Raw genomic sequence first — 20,520 nt, forward strand, 5'->3', positions numbered from 1 at the left:
GATGAAAATAAAAAAAAAAAAAAAGAGTTGAGAATTGCGAGGATTTTGGTTATGATTTGCGGTACGAATTAGTCCACCATATTCTCCAGACCTGGCCCCCAGCGACTGTTATTTATTTCCAAACCTGAAAAGGTTTCTTCAGGGAAAGAAGTTTTCGTCGAATGCTGAGGTCATTGCAGAAACGGAAGCTTAATTTGAAGGGCTTGGCAAAGTGAGTTTTCCGAAGAGGTTGTTTCTTCGTGGCCTCTTCGATTTGGACACAAGCTCGCAAAACATCGTACACTAGTGTAAAAATTCTGAAGTATATCATACAGCGCACATAGCAGCCGTTGTTGGAGAATTAGTTTCGAAAGGTGTGTTGCAGCATCCGGCATCGTCTTGAGAACGTGATTTGTTTGTAAGAACTCAATAAGTATAGTTAATATCGAAATTTTAGTTTTATTGCTCGAAGTTGCCTTTTACCACATTTGACGCCCATTTTAAGTATTGTTCCTATTGAAATATTTATTCAGAATAAAAGATCGTGGAACTTATTAATGGATTTTTAAAATCAACTGTCAAGCTTTACTTTTATCGTAGTAGTTCATGACAGACATAAAATTTTTTCCAAAACCCTTTTTATGCGCATTAAACCATGGTTCCGACCAACTGATATCGACAAACGTGGTACCAGAGATGAACATTAAATGCAATCTGAAGTACAGGTAAGATCTGAAAATGTTAATCGTATATGCAAAACTGAAAAAACATAAACTAAATACGCGTCGATTACTTGCTACTTGCAGGGATCGAAAGTCTTCATGTAATATTTGAATCCATTTGATGCAAACATTGCATTAAGGCGGGGCTAGTTCTGTACTTTCTGTTTCGACAGATTTCGCATCCGATTCACCAGTGTACAGAACAATTGTAAGGCTAATGCTACTGACACTAAGATCGAACTCTGAATGCCTCTCTCTAAAATGTTTGAAATTCGAAGTACACTTCAACCCTGCCCTTCCGGAACCAGAGATCGGATTCAGATGAAATTTAATAGTAGTCTCTGACACTGTAAGATCGTTTATTTGAACCTAGGTTCAGTATTGGAATTAGCATTCTCAAAAAAAAAACTCAAAAATCATCTATCATCACCGATAATAATCGTCGGTGATTATCGTTCACAAAATCATCACCGAGAATGATAACGTAAATCGTTTGATTTTCTGAAATTGATATCGGGGTGACATTATCACTTCCGATCAGTGTTGCTCATTATTCTCAGCAAATGATGATATTCAGACGTCGGAAGTCCAGTACGTAATAGCATATGCAATGCATATACAGAAAAAAATCCAATCTGAATAATGGTTGTAGACACAACAGACTTCGTTTTATTTCCAGAATTGATTTACTCTCATGATCTAATTAGATTAAATCCAATTAGACGCTATTTAGCATGAATTTTATTTATAGAAGTAACATAAGTGCAGACTTTTGCACAGTGTTTGATGCAGCCCTCTTCTGAGAAGCCATTTTGGCTACAATAGCACTCGATTGCGGGCGCCCTTCCACCGGGGTGGTTTGAACGCTTGTTTTTGTTCACACTCGTCAAGTCCTGCACTCTGGTTACTTCTCTGTATGAAATTCAAGTAAATAGTGGTAATATTTTTGAAACTGCTGCAAGAAACATGCTTTGTGATTCGATTTTTATTATTGTCATTATAATTGATTTCAATCACAGAATGCCATATTGAGATTAGTTTGAAAATGATTGTCGATACATCACCCACCATATTGAATAGTTTATGGAACATAACTATAGTGATATTGAACGGGATAAGATTTCGTTCATACTCTCTTCGAGTTATCATAATCATCGTTGATTTTGCGGATAGTGATAATCGATGCCTAAAATCGGACATAATTTATTTCAACGGTGATATTTCATAATTTGATATTTTCGCCTAGGTTTGTGAAAATCGGTTACGCCATCTCTGCTAAAATGAATTGAGATCCGTTGTGGAGATTTGGACCACTATTTTCGATACTTCCGAGATCGGTTTCTGGTAACCGATATATCCGAAATTCGGTGTTTTCGCCATCAACTCACGAGTCGTGTATAATATAAGATCAATACGACTAGTCCAGAGAATTTTATTCGGTTTTACATCTCCGTGAAAAGGTACGCGATCTTGAAATCGATTATTTAATTATCACGCTTTAATTGCACCACAGATACCAGATATACAGGCTCGAAATGAATTTTTCAAAATCCTGTGTAAATTTAAAATGCCATCTACTCGACTATTCGTCGCGATCTTTCAAAACGTTCCACTACGTTCCGGAACGATAACAAAATCCTCCTGCCTGTTAGAGAAATAATCCAACTACAACAATTTTAGCACATATCACACGATTTCCCTTAATGTTAAAGACAACTTTTTTCCATGTCGTATAAATCTTCTTCTTCTTCTCCTTTGATATGACAGCTGTCACATCTGTTTATGGTCCAGCTATTTGCTATAACGCCAGTCAGTTGTCGTATAAATCTCACGAGAATTCGATCAGAATAAAACCAAATATATTATATATCAATATGGATCACTTTAACGAATTCAATACAAATCGAAAAGGACATCACAGTAACACCATCTCGTGACGCTCAAGGCTATTAGTTCAGTCAAATTTAATAGTCTGCGTTTATCGTGCACCCAGAAGTGAAATGTCACAACTAATTGAGCATGATGCCCAAATAGAGGTGTGAACATTTTCATGTGTTTTTCTGACGAAAGTAAATATTGCCTATAAATAATGTAGAATTACGTTCTTTAAGACCTATCGTCTTAATCACCAATGAAAATGAAAATTTTCGGAGGATGTTTCACTTTCTTCAATTTCATTTGTAATAAATGTTCATAGTGGCAGCACTGTGTAATTAAAATCAGCCGTTCTTCTTTCTAGTGAATTAATGTGTAAGCAAAAAAGATTTGTTAACTGTAAACTTACTATGATTTCGACCTGTTTGTCTCACGGATAAACAGTAAATTAAAGACATAGAGCAATATCAGTAGTGCCAACAGCATTACAAACAATAATATACCGTAGTATTACATATCTGCTGTTCAATGATATGCTCTGAACAAACTGGACTGGAATCGGGAATCATTATCACAGTAAACCTGAATACAAATGGATTAAATTTTCAAATCAAGAAATTGCAATACTTAATTCGGAAATGTTGGTAAAATTTTGGAATTAGCATTAAGATTAATTCGTTTAGTTCTGCGTTTACATTTCACACTCATTTATATAAATAGGGAATTTTTATATAACAATGTGTTCTCTTCCGAGTTAGTATCAGATTGCAATTCTAAACCGTATTTACAGCTTATTTTTTCGTGCAGTGTATATCGAGAAATATTCCATATATTTGGGTTCGTTTGATTCAGTGTACTGAATCCATGGCTGTCATATGTGCATTAAAAAATTTGTAGTGTATTAGTAACCTTTTTTACCACCGCACTTTACTGTGATGTCCCTCGTGAATCGCAAGAGTGATGCATATTGATATATAATATATTTGATAAAACAAAAAACAAACTTGCCATTTTAACGTGAAGTGAATGTAGTACCCAAAAATGAGTCTCATGTGAAAGCGGTCGTGGTGACATCTGTAAGTGTTCGCCATGCAAATTTAGCAAATTTTACACACACTTTTTACGTGAGCCTGTATATCTGTTTTCTGTGACCGAACCGATCTTAATCGGAGGAAAACTCTTTCTTTTTCACAAAATTACAATTTCTCTTCTAAACAATAGGCTGATATGTTAAGAGCCACACAATGCCTGACAATCATTATGTCTTCCAGCTGACTGTTGTCATGGGGATGTGTTGGTCATACTATTGTCATCGAATTGCCGTGAAACAACACGGTATTAGAGAAAACATACTATGGATCTTTTCGGATATGTACAGAACCGTATCATCAGTCAGATGATAAACACTAACAACCCTGATCTTTCGAAAAGAAGATATCATATTGAAACTGCATCCAGAAAAAAATATAAACAAATGAGGATATATTTATTTGTACAATAAGTTAAAACGAAAATACCTACAAGACTAACGTCATTAGAACAGGCTCTAGCAAGAGGTTGATCGTCAAGGTCACCCCCAAGATGAGTGGCATCACTACAATTGTTCTGTCTGAGTCGCCATATGATCTACTAAAAATAAAAATCCTGAAAAACGCAACTGAAAGCGGAGTTTCCCCTCAGTAGTTTAACTTCTATTCTGACATGGCCGTATCCAAAAATAGAAAGTCCTAAGGTATACCGCAACAGCACAGAAATGATTGTTTGGGTTTTGTACCCAAGAATGTGCAAAGTTTACACTTTTACGTAGACGTGCCAACTAAGCTAAAACGTATGGCACCCAAGGCTAAGAGACAGGACAGTCGCTGAACGGGGAACTTCCTACTACGGTAAGCTCGTTTTACTGCCCACGGCTGCACTGTTGCTAGACTCCTCCTCCAACGTTTTGAGTTCCGAGCGATTCCTGTATTTAGTAGTTTGGCAAATAATTTCGGTTAACGAAAAGTGAAAGCAAAAGGGAGCAATGGAAGTTTGTAGTTATGTTCCTTGGCGTGTTTATGTTTTGTTTGACTGTGAGATCGAGGCAGCGAGTGGCACATGCCTATGTTGTGTTTTTGTGTGAGTATGATTTGTTTCCCCCATGCTCAACCACGTGTTAATCCTTGTCAGTAGTAGTTGGGACAACGTGAGGTAGTTTTAGTAGGGACTCAAGATTAGATTCGAGATTATCGACTGATTTCGAGGGATGTCTGTAAAAATTTGAACCAATTAAGTGTGACGAAATGAATGTGAATAGCATGCTTCTGTTTGAGATAAATTCGTTTCTCGAGACACGGAAAGTATAAGTAATTGCAATATAGATTAATGTACTAATGATATACTAACCTGTACAGCACGTAGTGCTGTATGATGAAAACAATGTCGAACAAAACGGAGAACAATCCGAGCCCGAACTTGGTAGGATCTCCAAAAATTGACGCCCAATCGTCTGCAGAAAATGAAAAGGTTGACAAATTGATCGAGCAACACCGGAAAATCTATCATAATCATACCATAATTATACGCATTGAGCAACATCTGCAGCATACTTAGCATACCACCGGTGAAATCGAGTAGGATGTTTTCAATACTCCATCCTACCGTACTCTTCCGCCGGAAATTCAGTACCGCCTGCGGTACATATTTGATGAGGGTAATTGCCAGCTTAATGTAGCTAAAGGTATACAAAAGGTCTAACCAATGCCAATGCCCGGTTCCGACCATTATTCCGGAAACGATGATCACTATCGCAAAAATGCCCAAAATTCCCTGAGCAATGTATGACACTCGCTGTTCTCCTCTCTGAAAAAGGAAAATCCAATTCACTTACTCTTACATCTTTCCCTCGACTGTGACAGTGTCAACTTACCTCGTAGAAGAAGCACTGCAGCACCGTGAGCGACGTGGCAATTGTGGCGTGCAACGAAAATGCAACATCATTGGCAACGACGGGATTCAATCCGCGCGGATGTCGGTCAAAGTATTCCTGCTCGACATGATCATCCCAAAAGAGTAAGCAATTGAAAATAGCATACAGCGTGTGTCCCAGTAGATTCAGTGCCAGGAAGTCAAATGAAAGTCCTACTACACTTTTTCGTTTGAAATTTATGATCATCTGTGGGTAGAACGAAACCGTCCACGCTACAAAGTACATCCATCCGATCACTATGCTTGCGTATATGAGCGGACGGGAATTCGCCACAGTGATCCTGATGAACGCTTTGGCATCATCTATCAATCCAGTCGGAATGATGGAACCCAGCAGATCGAACTGCCCGGGGGACAGTGCTTCCAGATCGACGGAAACGGCTTTGTCAATGAACCCACTCGCAGGTGCATCAACCGAGATCAAGGATGGATTCACCTTTACGTATGTATCATGATCAGAGGAGAAATTAAATTTCACATCTTGCGTTAGCGGTCCTCGGAAGCGAACCAGTATCTCGGTACTTTCATCCACCGTAAGCATTATATCCTGAGGATCGATCACCACACTAGCACCGATCGTAGTTTGGCCGTTCACGTTCACTGAAATGGGAATTAGTGTGTTAACGAAATGCCCGATAATAGACTCGACTAGCTTCCTTACCTGTTAATAATACTGTAACTAGAAGAGCGATTAACCATCGAACCGTGGGTTGCAACATCGTAATACGATTCATGATGGCTCTGGGTGTTTTGTTTTTTAGTTTTTGTGAGGTTATGTTAACTGCGCCACATTTATAACCCTAGAAACAGTGAAGATTGTTAATTCTGAAATGTTTGTCCGGTAGTGGAGGATTCCTATTCATTCAATAAAATCGTTTTGGAAAACTTTCATGTTTAACACATCATTAAAATCTTGAAGTAATAAGTGCCCAAAACTCAACGTCAACTAAAACCATCATCAGATTTAGATTATTAAATTTGATCAAGATGATTAGGAGTCAATTTACAATCTTAAGGAAATACACGGCACAAAATTTGAAATTTACAGATAAGAACGTAATTCGTAAAATGAAACAAATAATTTTCTAGTCATCAATTGTAAGCGGAATATTGGTTTTTCAAATATTTGGTTATGTAAACGGCACTATTGTGAGATTTTATAAAGTACTCCGTTTCGATCCCTACATTAAGGCCTGAATATGGTGATTAAGGTAGGCCTTTTTGTTAATTTCCAGCGAATTTCTATAGTTCATGCTGGAATTCTAAGAAGAACTTTATATTATTCAGTTTATATTTATATATTTAGTTATACAATGTTTTTATTTAAAAATGAACTAAAAATCAGCACGAAAACGTGCAAAATCGAGAAAAAATAAGAAGAAAACGAATTTACAATTTAATCCGCATCTTCTTACTCAATTCCGATATTTTCCCGTACCAACCGGTTGGAGGCGAAATTCATTCGGAATCGGTTGTTGCACTGGAGTTGTAATTTATTCGGAATTCATTATGATTTCCACATGGAACTCCGAATGAAAATTACTCGCTGGTTCGGAATTGATTAAAAATTAATTTCGGATCTGATAATGTGGGTCCCGATTCCGAATGAATTTCGTCTACAATCGGTTGAGTCGCAAATCTGTCGGAATTGAGTAAGAAGATGCGGACTGAATGGTCATCGTTTTCTTCTTATTCTTTCCCAATTCTACAGGTTTTCGTGCTGATTTTGAGTTTATTTTTAAATAAAAACATTATATAAATGAATATATAAATTCAAATCTTTAAGTTTTTCAGATATACAGAACTAGTAAATAACCAGTTCTTCTTAGAATTCCAGCATAAACTACTCAAGTTCGCTGGAATTAACCAAAAGAGACTATCTTTGTTTGCATCATCCATTCCTCTAGCTGGAGTGCAATGAATTGACGTAAGTTGCCTGACTTTACCATGACACATTCATAAAATGAGCGAAATATCAATGACATTTATAATGTCACTCTCGATCGGGTAGACACCTAGTTTTGGGTTGATCGGGTAAACGGGAAGGACTCGTTAGGGGTTGATCCCTAACAAGTTAATAAACTTTCCGGTCAAACATTTAGGCATTCGAAATAGCTTCTCACGGTTGCCATGCGGTATTCAGAGAGAATTACTTATATCTTTCAAAATCGATGGTGGTAAAGCAGCCTAATTTTTTTCTTCTTCTGCCGATAATATTGAGGAGAAAATTATTTTCTTTTGAAGTGTCGCAAAATTTCTTCTTTAACTTGACGGAAATTCCATATTAAGGAAATAGGCATTTTGCAATTGTCTTTTATTTCAATAAAATTGGTGACCGGAACAAACAATCGTAGTAACAATGAAAACAAACAAAAAATCTTACTGTCCATCGGAAAGGATTGTACAGATTGAATATCTATTTTTATTTCAACTCGATTTGGTAAAAGGGGTTGGGATTTATAACCCAGACAGACCCGGTCTCCTGTCACGACGCCATCTTGATGAGATCTAAATCGGAACTTCAAAATCAGCTGATTGCAACGTAAATAGGATAAGGGCTCCCTATTTCATCTCATTTGTAAGTACGTCGCCTTCAAACCCCGATTTACCCACTAAAATCACTATAACTATTTCATATTACTGCTTCATTCGCCTTGCTCCACATTGAGAATTGATTCACATTTCTTGAAAATTTAACAAATATTCATAAAACAGCTAAAAACACTTATGATGTGTTCACTACTCTGCTCCTAATTCCATCTCAATGGGTTTATATCCATCCTATCGTTGATCCTTTATTCATTCTATAAATTAGCAATGGCGACAGCAATCAAAACAAAATATTCCACTATTACACTCTCAGGTTCAAAATGTCAGAATTCTTCTTAAAAACGGCCTAATGCCAATTAAGTTTTTAAGAAGAATTCTGACATTTTGAACCTGAGAGTGTAATAGTGGAATATTTTGTTTTGATTGCTATTTTTAGAACCAGTTTGAAATCATTTCAACGTTGAAAAATTTTTCGGTCGTTTCCGTTACCTTTCGCTTTAAATTTAAAATTTTACTGTAAAGTTAATTTGGTGAACTTTAAATAAAAACTAAAATGTAATTGTTACTATTTATTCATTAGCCCTTCTTAAAACAAAGTGTAGAGCCAGAGATGCCATTTATACAGATTTATCTGTATTGTAGAGATTTATGCGTTCGCAAACTGATTTAAATCAATGTACAGATTTTATACAGATTCATAGAAAGTGACAGTAATTATTTTCTATGAAAATATCTGGCATCTCTGTGCACAGCCGATGAAACACACACACTTCACAGCGTTATGTTGACGTATAGCGGAATGAAACCAGTGCTACTAGATTTGCCACAATGGTTATTTTTCATTAGTATCTAACACGCTCTTTCTGGTAATATTCGAAGCCAAAACAGTTTTATTTAAATATAATTATCAATAATATAATTAAACTAATGTCATGGAGACCAAAAATATACTTTTTGATAATAATTTGAAGAAGAAAAACAATTATTTTTTGTGACAATATGAGATAACTTGGCAACTTTGCGAAACCAAATGAGATGAAAACAAAGCGCAATCAAGTGAACTAAGTGAAAAACTTTCATCTCATATTTTTAAAGACTTTTAAATTTTTTTTTTTTTTTTTTTTTAAAGACCCGACAAACAGGGTGATTTTTGAAGTTTTAAATCGTTAATTAAACAAGTGGCAAGTGAACATTAATAATTATGAAGCCATCCAGCATTCAATGGTAGTGTAATTTTGCGAAATAGCGATCATGTTTTGAGACGAATCGATTAGTAGATATTCAGAAACATGACGAACTGTAAATCTTGAGACGAAAATGTATCCTAAATTGAAAAGTGAGTTTATTCTAAATGAAAAAAAACGATAACCGAAGAACTTAAAACCATTTCTTTCAATGGGAAAGTGTGACAATAGCTTTTATAATCATTTTAAAACATTTCACAGTTTGGTTCAGATAGGTTGTAAAATATTATTCATGTTCAAAGTAATGAGGTGAAGGGATGAGATCGAAATAGGAGCTCAGATGGAATAGGGAGCCGTTACCCTATACAATCAGTAATTCAATCGTTTTATAGTTTACCTTGTTCGTTGCACGAAAATTAGAGATTTTCGGACCGATTCACTCACAATAACTTGTAGGTTTACCTAAAATACAGCAGATAGTATTTTGGGACATGAAGTGGAGGTAATTTTCACAATTTGAGAGTTGCGATAAGTATCAAAACATCGCAGTATTTGGGGCCGGAAACGCGAAGGACTCAAAGTAATTAGTGTATTTTCAAATGGCTGGTGCTAACATACCGATGGTTGGTCTTACCTATCACTCAAAAATTTAATGTTTTACACACTTCGAAAAAACCCTGTGATTTTACGTCCTATTAGATGCACAAAAATCGAACGTCGCAGTTTACGTAAATTTACGTGGATGAACATTTTATATTGTGTCTTAAATTCCATGACATTAAATTCATTGAAATGAAAAAAAATACTGATTGCGACCGCCGCGCGACTTGAACCGAGAATCATTGGATCACAAAGTCTGTCTGCTAATCGACTGCTACAGAAGCACATATCTGCTTGGCTGGTAAAATGTGCATTTAAATGTATACAATCGCACCTGCTAGTAGCATGCAAGATACAGTCGAAACCAGTAAATTTCATGCTAATCTAACATTAAGTAATAACAAATAACATTTTCCGTCATTGGATAAATGAGATCTTTATGAATTACGCCGTATGAAGGAATAAGTCACCTGTAAAATTCAACTTTTTTTGTGTGTGTTTTTTTCAATTTGCAGTAGCCTAAACCTACAACTCCGAAAGTTCCACTTACTCCAACACTACCATGTTGAATTTCACGTTACCACCGCATACTACCGTATGCGTTATGACTGTAAAGTCGTCAACCAAGCAGCACAAGCCAAACGACGACAAACTTGGGTCATCTCCACCGTGTCAAATTGGAAATAATTTGCATACTAATGCTAATTTGTCCGGTTACAAATGAATGATACTGCGCGGCACTAATCAAATGGTTGCTAATCGGTGAAATGGAAAGTGAATTGATAATCTCGCGTGACCTCCGAGGGTAGCGGGTGTTGGGAAGTTATGGCAAACTTGACGTCAGTTGTAGTGTCGGGGAACTTCGACCGGGAACGGTTGGTGATGTTAGATGGAAATGCATGGGAAAGGCAAGTAGTAACAAATACAAACGGTTTCGATCGAGTGGCACGCGTTGTTGATCAGAACGATCCGAACCGAAGGGGAATCACTCTCGTGATAGTCAGAAATGAGAATTGAAAAATACGTCAGATCTCTAGTTCAAAGAATCTAACAGGAAAGATATCGCTTACAGTTTATTCAACGATTCCAATAGAAAAGTTATGTCATAAAACAAGGATTTAGGAGATAACGTTATCGTTGATGGCGTCGTAGATTTGAAAGTGCCGGCTTATCTGACATTCTCATAGCTAATTGCTCTGAATAGCCCGATAAAAGACAATTGAATTATCAAACCGCCGTCACCGGTCATTGAAACTAGAGCGTCAACCATGCAAACGCATAACTATTCCGAACACGGTAAATCTGAAAATATTGAATATACAAGTTATCATCGGGTTCGATAGCTAACACAAAGAAAACCTGTTATCTTTGTGAGCTCTTCTGTCAAATGGAGCAGTTATTTTCATTGTACTTAAAACAATAAGTGTTGCGAGAATAGCACTAGAAAGAATAACCGATACACGTACAATGAAAAGCATTGAATAATATCTACTATTAGAAATATCAAAAGCATCCGCTTTTGACCTACTGTATCAACAAACGACATTTCATTGTCAGTTGTAGAATTTTTATTTTGGAACAATGATGCCAGCTTTACAGATTTTTTTTCGGATTGCGTATCGTGTGGTTTTTGCGGTTACGCCTAATTTTCAGACAAAAGTGGTTGGTGGAAAATGTTGATATGCGCTCTAAAATTGAAGTGTTCAATTAGTTGTAAATTACAGCCTTGACCTTTTCGGAAAAATACATTTGAAGAAAAAATTTCGTCAAGCGCAGTTTTGTTATGCGATTACTGAAATAGCAAATTTTTGTTTTCTACAATTTCATGAATAGTGGCCATTAGTTAGTGTGAGATCTACCACATCTATTCAATACTTTGGCTCTAAGGATAAGACAAAATTAGTTATGATCGCTCTGAACTATCGCGTCACCGGTAATTACTCGTCGCCGAGTAATATGTAAAATAATGTGGTCACCCGAATCATGAGATGATTATCCAATTTCACTAGAATTATAAACTACAAAGAGACTATTTGCGGGAATTTTATGCTGCTATAGTTGTTATCTAAACTAGTCTAAATAGTTATCAGAAATCTGCTAATTGGTGAATGAAATAGCAATAAAAAATTCTAGCAAAAAAATTCTTTATAGACAGGACTCGAACCCTCCACCTTCTCCAATCTGGAGAAATCGTTCTTCTAGATTCACTACTCTTGATTCAATGTTAAACATCTTAGAGTTAGTTGTTTCCGATATGATTTTGCGAAGGGATCTCTTTTTAAAAGCGATTCAATATTCGCAGGTAGCCGTGCAAAAAATACGAGCTGCAAAAAATGTGCGTAACCTCGAAATGGATTTTTAGGTAGCGTTTGAAATAAATCACGCATTTCAATAGTTGCGCGGGGGCAATCGATCAGTTTTATTTGAGTTCATTTGAATACGTTCACCGAGTTACTGTGCAACACCTTTCTTGGTTTTTTGCTTTGACACGCTTGGTGTTGCCTCTAGCAAAATCTTGCTCCACGTCGTATCTAAAATGTGCACAAGAGCTTTTGCAGCGGAAACGTGATTTTGAGGCAAAGTAGCCGGTTTACCCCCTTTTTTGTTCCTTTTATTTCTTGGCAGTTGTAAAAGTTGCACAGGGAAAACCCCAATTTTTGGGGTTTTCCCTGTGCAAATGCAATCATTTTTGAATCGTTTGATTTATAACGGTACTGAGTTTTGTGCTTACTTCACTCAATATCTGGACTTAGTAAATCCACTCTTTCTCGGTCCTGCTTCGATGGAATAAGTAATTGCATAAACGAAAAAAAATGCATTCGGGGAAAAGATTATCAACGGTCTTACTTCGTTTTGGTTGTGATGAAATGATGGTAATATCTTGAAATGCAGATTCATGCATCTCTGAATAACCTCAAGCATCTTTCTCAGTATTTTCTTTACGTTTGGTCTTTGATTCATCAGTGCATAACAGTTTATGTTGAATTGTTATGCCACCTAGCAGTCCAACATAAACCGAAAAGTTTTTGCTATATACCAAACTGACTGACGTGCCGAACGAAAAACGCGTTTCGACTATTTTTGGCCGATTCAGGTTATGTACTGATGAGTTAAAGACGAAACGTAAAAAAAAAATCTAATCGGTTATGTGCCCTAAGCATAAAATAAGGGGGACGGGTATAGCGTGATGGGTTAGTCGATGCCTTTCATGGAGCCCACCTGGGTTCGATTACCAACCTCGCACCTAGGGTCAGAAAGGGTTCCTGGCCCGAAGAGGCGAATGACCTTAAGGTTAAAACCTGTATAATTGAAACAAAAAAAGCACAAAATAAGGATAAAACCCTGAATGATACTGTTGCAGTTTTGTCAGTTATCGTTTTATAATTGCAAATATAATTTTGTAATCGGTCGATACTGAGAGCAGAGCTGCTAAATGTCACTATCAACGAGCAACTTTGCACGACGAAGATTGAAAAGTTTATGTCGCTGTACTGCTGCCAACCAGGCTCTACCAATCGTCATATATTGAGTGTCTGAGAGCCGATCTGTCATAACTTAAATTCTCCTGACATTATACTCACCAGGACGCTCATTGATTGCCGATGCGATTGATATTATCTTCATTTCTCCTGTCACTGCTTGATTACGATGTGACTGAATATTAATCAAGCAGCAGAAACATTGAATTAAATTCATGTACACCAATAAACTCCGAAATTCAATGACTTTTTACAAAGAACAATGAACTTTATCAATTTATGTTTATGTTAGCACTCTCATGGAATTTTTGTACTTCAACAGGAATAGGAGAATAAGAGAGAGAACAAAATGCGTCACCTGTCTTTGACTGAGTATACTTCTACTTGGTTATTGAACTATCGAGTATCTCATTTGACAGACACTTTGATCGTACCGATTACAGTTGTCGATGATTTTAGTCAGTCTGTCAAGGTCATTTGATATGACTGACAATTTGCAGCTCTAACTGAGAGGTAATTAGGTTAGTGTGTGGATGTATCTTTCGAATGTATTGGCTGTTCGCCAAATCTCCCCAAAGTTTACAGGTTCATGGTTAGATGAAAGATAGAATGAGGAACTCTTCTTTGTTGAGTTTCGAGGTCATTTACTCATTTATAGTGAAAACTAGACTTTAAATCCTACACTGCAAATAGCTAGCTTAACCAGAAATTATTTAGTCAATCTATTAGCAAATCGGATTCCTATGGGCCACATGAAATATTTACTTTCATCTATATGTGATAGCAGCAGCTTTTTATGTGCCGAATACCAAAGCAAACGGATGCGTCTACTTTTGCCGCGATCAAAATATTGTTCAATGGTGCAAATGTCAACACAAAAGTTTTTCCTGACCTTTTTATAGTTCCATGAATTGAAGAACGTAAACCGAAAGAGTGAGTGCATTGAATATTTATAAAGTGAATTCAATCTAAATCTGAATTGCCAGATTAGTGATCTCTTGCTGTACTTAACCCAGTAGTAGTCGGCAATGAAAGCAGAACTTTTGCGTGGTACAAAACCTTAAACGCTCAGGTCGTGCTCTCGTTTGTACGCAAATCACATTCAGCTGCTGAATACTGGATCTGGATTCGGGAATTGAATTTTGGATTAATTTCTGTAAATGAATCCTAGAATTGAATTCCGAATATATTCTAATCCACCTGAGTTCTGAGCTTCATTTCTATTTTAGAAATATAGCTTCGGAATTCTGTTTAAGAATTTAGTTCCAGAATTCAGAACCAGCATGATAGAACTGAATTCTGGAACTAGATATAATAACTCAATTCAGTTTCGGAATTCATATTCATATTGCAACTGAATTTGGAGCCTGTTTAATTTTTGAACTCGGGTCCAGTTCCTGAATGCTATAAATTGGTTCTTTTTAAAACTATTAATATATTCCCAAAGAACTATACGAAATTTTCCTACTAAGTAAATCTACAAAATACAACTATTTCACTTACTTTATTATGAGGCGCCTTTTCAAACTAGTACACTATTTGAAAACCTGTCTGATTTGACCCATATCAGCACCAGCCAATCGGAACGCGTTCTGAGGAAGAGAACAAAATATCTGCTGCTGTACAACTGCGTACGGTATAAAAGATAAACAATCCACTTTTTTCCATCACTCTCTGAGCAACACTTGTCGAAGCGACACATACGGGAGAGCTACATAGAAGACCTTACGCTTTTGGAATGAAATTCATTTGAATGGAAAGAAATTTGTATTTGCTAGAAATATCAATGTAGAAAACCGTAGACATATTTCATACTTTTCATATCACAGTCCTATTGTATCGTAGATCAACCCAGCGAATTGATATTTTCTTTATTGAAAGATTATAATCGGTTTTGAACGCTATACCTACGTCAACCATATCAGTATCTCATCCACGGACTACAGGTCAGATTGGAAATAGATGACGGAAGTCAGCGGCATTCATCGGAATACGAATTTAGCTCGTCACTCTCCAACACGAACACCTTCGAAAAAGGTTCGTTTCAGAACCACCATTATTTTATTGTAAAGAATTATAAAAATTACCTCGTACTATTTAATTGTGTGTCGGAACGTTTGAACAATTCACACAATCGACCAACTAACTGATATTCAGAAGTTTCAAGGAAGCGTACCAGTTTTATTCGTATTTACGACATCCAGTTATGTCTCTGACATTACCCACCCGCCTATTTTGTCCATGCTGTAGTCTCGTATGAGGAACGACAGAGTACGCGTCGTGCCTATCTGAATGAACCTCAAGTTTAGGCAAGACCATTTAGACAAAATTAGAAGAAATTTGAAATCGTTGCTTTATGATTCCTATTTAATAAGATAAATTTCCAATTTTATTCAAAGAGATACGTTCCATGTCCTAGGTTGACGGCTTTAGCATAGGAAGCTGATGTCAAGCGCTGCAAAATTAGACCAGCAGCAAATGAAATTAAAATCTTACTTGAAGAACGAATGCATCTAGACGCTAACAATGTAACTGAGATTCAATTCAACAAGGCGTCTAACTGTGTGTACATTATGTTTAAACGTGGTGTACATGGTGTACAATGTCTTAGATGTACGCGTGCATGATCTTCGCCCCCCATGCCAACGATCAGTTCGTTCGGGAAAATATGTCGCAGTACGGTGAAGTTCTTTACATCGAAAGGGAAATATGGCGGAATTTTTTCCCCGGTATCCGGAATGGCGTACGAGTGGTACGTATGCAACTACGTAAGGCAATTCCATCTTACATCATTTGTGGTCAAGGTGGAATACATCCGTGTAAAACGCTGACCACCTATGAAAGTGTGTTAAACTCACTCGCCAAATTCGCAACCAAGATCGCAACCAAGAATGAAAGTCAGCTGATTACATGTCAGTTTTGTGAACACTACGGCAAACCTTGCACTGAAACTACGAAACCGGCATCCAAAGTCCAAAGACAAGTTCAACCGTTCAACAACGGAAACTAGTGAGCGCAGTACTTCTGTTTCACCATCAAACCAACCAGCAACTGCAACCAATGTACAACAAGACGCATCCACAGCTACTAACAACGAGCCCAAGACTGCGAATTGAAAGGAAAACGAAGAGAAAACGGAAACCAACAACAATACCACGGATGCGGCAATGAATGATAAGACGAGCCACGAACAAACTGCCCCTCAATCATCGCTGAATGGAAATGGAAGCACAGACTAACAGACAGGACACTCAAATTAGATTCTTCAATCATTTTAACGGTTAGTTCGAATATTCCTTTATTTGGGACAGTACTCACATGTGTCATGATGGCGCCACGTTACCCTATCGTAAACATCCTGTCTATCATCTAGACTGTGTTTATTTTTTTCATTTACCAACAGAGTTGCCATTCATACAGAATTACCTGTAATGTATTGATTTGTATACGTCCATGCGAATTTCATGCAGGATACAGATTTAATACATATTGCCAAAACTATATACATAATTGTGCCTACTTCTCATCCTCCAACGGAATACAAAATCGATCCCGTTTTGTTACAATATTTACTTGCTTCTGATCTGCCGCCACTTAATTTTGGGTGAAAACTACCAACAAAATGAAAAATAGTCTAGATGAACGACGTTGAGTCAAATAAATGGTTACCTTTCAACATCGCGAAAAAGTTAAATATATTATCAACGTAATCCAACAATTTATTGTGACGATTCATTTTCACATATTTTGATGAAATCAGGCATCCCTGCAAGCAGCTGATCGGTGTTGACAAACGAGGGGAAACCAACTAGTAAAATAACTTTTACATAACACAAGGGGTGTACAGATAGTAAATAGTTCGCGCAGTACAATATAGGTGGAACTAGTGCATCACGAAAAATTATTTTTATAAGAATTTACTCATACTGTCATGTCTGTTAGTCTGTGATGGAAGCTCCTGTCCCCATCGAAAAAGGGTGACAACGAGATCCAATAATAAAAATATTATTTTATCTAACAAAAACATGGCTCAATCGGCCACGTAAAGCTTGTACGCAAATTGGCCTGAATAATTTTTTTTATAAAAATATTCATTAAACCGATCGATTGATAATGTGTGATGCCAAAATGTTTGAATTACCAATTTTAATCGCATTCATTTCGGTCCGGTTATGCCTCTGACATAGTCCATCCGCTTTTTTTTTTAATTGTTAGACGGTCATGAATTTCTGTCATTTCGACCGTCCCACGACAAAAGGGCCTAACTGCAAATGACAGTTTCTCTTTGTTTACTTTTTCTTTTAAGATTTACCGAACAGATTTTATATGTGACTCTTTACATTTCGCGAAACTTTCAAGGTAAAACTACAAGCTTTCGATTTATATTGGATATATTCTCTAATTTGCAATAATGGCTTCGTAATAATCAAAAGAGAAAATAAACAAAGAGAGGCTCTCATTAGCAGTTAGGCCCTTTTGTCGTGGGACTATCGATTTAATAAACACTCAGCAGTATCGAGCTAAGATCATCACCCGAATATGCATTTAGTATTATGTCAACATACTGTCTGAATGCCGAATTAGGATGTAGTTCAACATAAAACCAGTCAAAATAATGATTTTGTCTAATGTTTTGATTCAATGATATCTATCATTCCAACGTCACTGAATGGTCTATTACCGACCTTCCATTGTTGATTACCGTAACGACCATCGTCCTCGGATTTCGGAATTACCCAGCTCAATTACGTTTCAGTTTGTAATACAATATGTGTTAAGATAATCGTACCTATCAGCTGTTGTTATCAGTGGATTCTCGATGCTCGAACGCAATTGACAATTGTTTGATAAACCCGTAGGTGCGTGTGAGTTGAAATTCCGCAAGCGCCAATCTTTTCGACAACGAACAACGCGACACGATAAATTCAATCCATCAATATTTAGCTCGGTATCGGATACACATTACATTCAAATCCGAAAGATACGTGTTAATTCTGTTAATTCTATGATAGTTTATTCCATGCAATCTGTATTCGTTCGTTTCTCGTACGCTCCAGCGCCGTTAGTGTGAATGACGAAAGTATCCAAGTAAGCCAAGTAAGCCAAGTGAACGGATATTCGATTGGGAAGAAATACTTTTGGCAATTAAGTCGCAAAACAATCACCACCAATCATATGATAGCCAGTATCAGCTGCTGATTCGAACCTATGAATAGCACACACCATTTGCGGAGATTGTCTGAAAATATATCATGCATACTACAACCTTCGTTAATGATCATTTGCTAATTAGTCGAATCAACAACAACAACAACCGGTAATTTCTCTTTGGGCGTACGAGAGGTTCAAGAGAAAGAAAACCGCCCCCGGACTAGTCCGCTCAAAAGGCGCTCTATAAGACGAACTAGCCCCGAAGCCAAACACAGATCCATTGATAAAACTGATCGAATCACATGGTTCACATACATACTTCAACCGGTTCGCAACCGGCTGGAGCGCTGTCGGCCGGATGACATTGAAAATCGAACAAGTACAAACGTACCTGTAGTATCATGAACACATACCACGTATTATTGCGCTGACGGGATCGCCAAATTACGAAGCTAGTTTTTTGGAATGTGTACACAATATGCCAGCTATGCAGCTACTTGGGTGGGCATCACCGTCGAAACGAGGGGTGTGCAGATGAGAACAATTGTCATAATCCACAAACCACACTGTATTTCAATAGCTCATCTATTTGGTTTTGCTCAGAGATTGCTTGACAGATTTTTACAAACATCAACAGAAAGGTCTTAGGGTCTCATAAAAAAGTACTGATTTTTTTCTCGGATGCGACCAAATTTTACATATGCCAACGATATTTTGAATACAAACTAATAGAGTTTGTTGGTTAATACTAATAGAGTTGGAAACTCACTTCGTTTTCTTTGAAATTTTTTTACAAAATATCACCGTTTTAAATATGAGAATATGAGTGATATGAGAAAGTTTAATGTGTAACGAAAGTAATGCTTTTTTGTCCCTCCTTTCAATATTGTGTGTTATTCGCTTATTCCTTTCGGTTTCACTTTCCTGTTTCTTCGGTACGACAGCTTCCTTGTATTGATTATGTGATTATGAAAATACACTGAGCCACAAAACTTAGAATACGTTTTTGTGTGATATTATGATGAATTGCTTGGTAGAAGAATTCAGATTTTCATAAATAAATAAATGTATTCCAGGTTCAAACCACTCTCGAAACATAAAAAAATAATTATGTTATGAAACCTCTTCTCTATAAATATGAAGAATTTCGCATCAACTTGATTTGTTGCCCCAAAAAGTCACTTTGCAGGCTTTGTTTGGTCCAAAATGGATCCAGACTGTCTTTTGAAAAGGGCTAAACATTTTAATCTATTTTTTCCAAAGAGTTATTGTCGATAATGACAAGTCCGGCAAAAAAAGTGTTATACTAGTGATTTTCACAAAATCTTAAATCTGAAAAAAATCTTTATCGTGTCCTACACTGAAAAAAAAATCATTCAAATAATTTAAAATCGATTTACAAAACAAAACCATTATTACTTAGGATACAATTTTGTCCCAAAATGAGTGATTTCCTACCAACCGATCATACATTGCAAGATGGGCGCATTCAAGGAAAAAACATTTTCAAACAAAAACTATTTCTTGTCCAGAGTGACTTTTTTATCCAGTGTCTTTTTTTAATAAAAACTAAACTAAATTGAAAGTCGTAATCATTCAAGATTGCAACTTTAATCTCAATTTGTGAGAAAATTTCACCGTATATCCTATTGCTAGTTGCCCGATATTTGCAGAAAGTATCAGTGCTGGATAAGAAAAAGTTTTTGTTAGAAAAACTTTTTTTTCCTTCGAAACGCCCATTATACAATATATGGAAGGTTGGCAGGGAACATAATTAACGATGCTGGAACAAAATTGACTTCAAATTTTTAGGATCTATTTATTTTCAGTGTAAAATTCGACTAGTTATTTTTTCAGTATTTTCAATCGAAAATTAGACTTATATTGAAAACATCAAAATCACAACAATTTTTTTAAGGTTTTGTCACTTTGCTAATCTAATTATTTGCAAAAAATTGGTAAAAATGACTAGTTCAGTGCAAAAAACTGGTAAAAATGTCTTGTCTGTCCAAAAGA

The 20,520-nt window shown here is 36.5% G+C and overlaps 1 protein-coding gene across 8 annotated transcripts in view; it reads right to left on the bottom strand.

Annotated features, from left to right (window-relative positions):
• Positions 1 to 20,520, bottom strand: part of LOC131438337 (cystinosin homolog) — a 44,065-nt gene that overhangs the window by 759 nt on the left and 22,786 nt on the right. For 6 of the 8 annotated variants that reach the window (XM_058608318.1, XM_058608308.1, XM_058608340.1 and 3 more), the window contains 4 exons: positions 6,202 to 6,340; positions 5,482 to 6,140; positions 5,126 to 5,414; positions 4,959 to 5,061 (listed from right to left, as the gene is read on the bottom strand). In XM_058608318.1, coding sequence (XP_058464301.1) covers positions 4,959 to 5,061; positions 5,126 to 5,414; positions 5,482 to 6,140; positions 6,202 to 6,274 — 1,124 coding nt within the window. In that variant the 5' untranslated portion in view covers positions 6,275 to 6,340. Of the gene's footprint in view, positions 1 to 4,043; positions 4,537 to 4,958; positions 5,062 to 5,125; positions 5,415 to 5,481; positions 6,141 to 6,201; positions 6,341 to 14,856; positions 14,946 to 20,520 lie in introns of those variants that run through there. The other 2 variants (XM_058608329.1, XM_058608349.1) reach the window with 2 other exon arrangements.

Source organism: Malaya genurostris, chromosome 1 (assembly GCF_030247185.1).
Source record: "Malaya genurostris strain Urasoe2022 chromosome 1, Malgen_1.1, whole genome shotgun sequence".
Classification (NCBI taxonomy): Eukaryota; Metazoa; Arthropoda; class Insecta; order Diptera; family Culicidae; genus Malaya; species Malaya genurostris.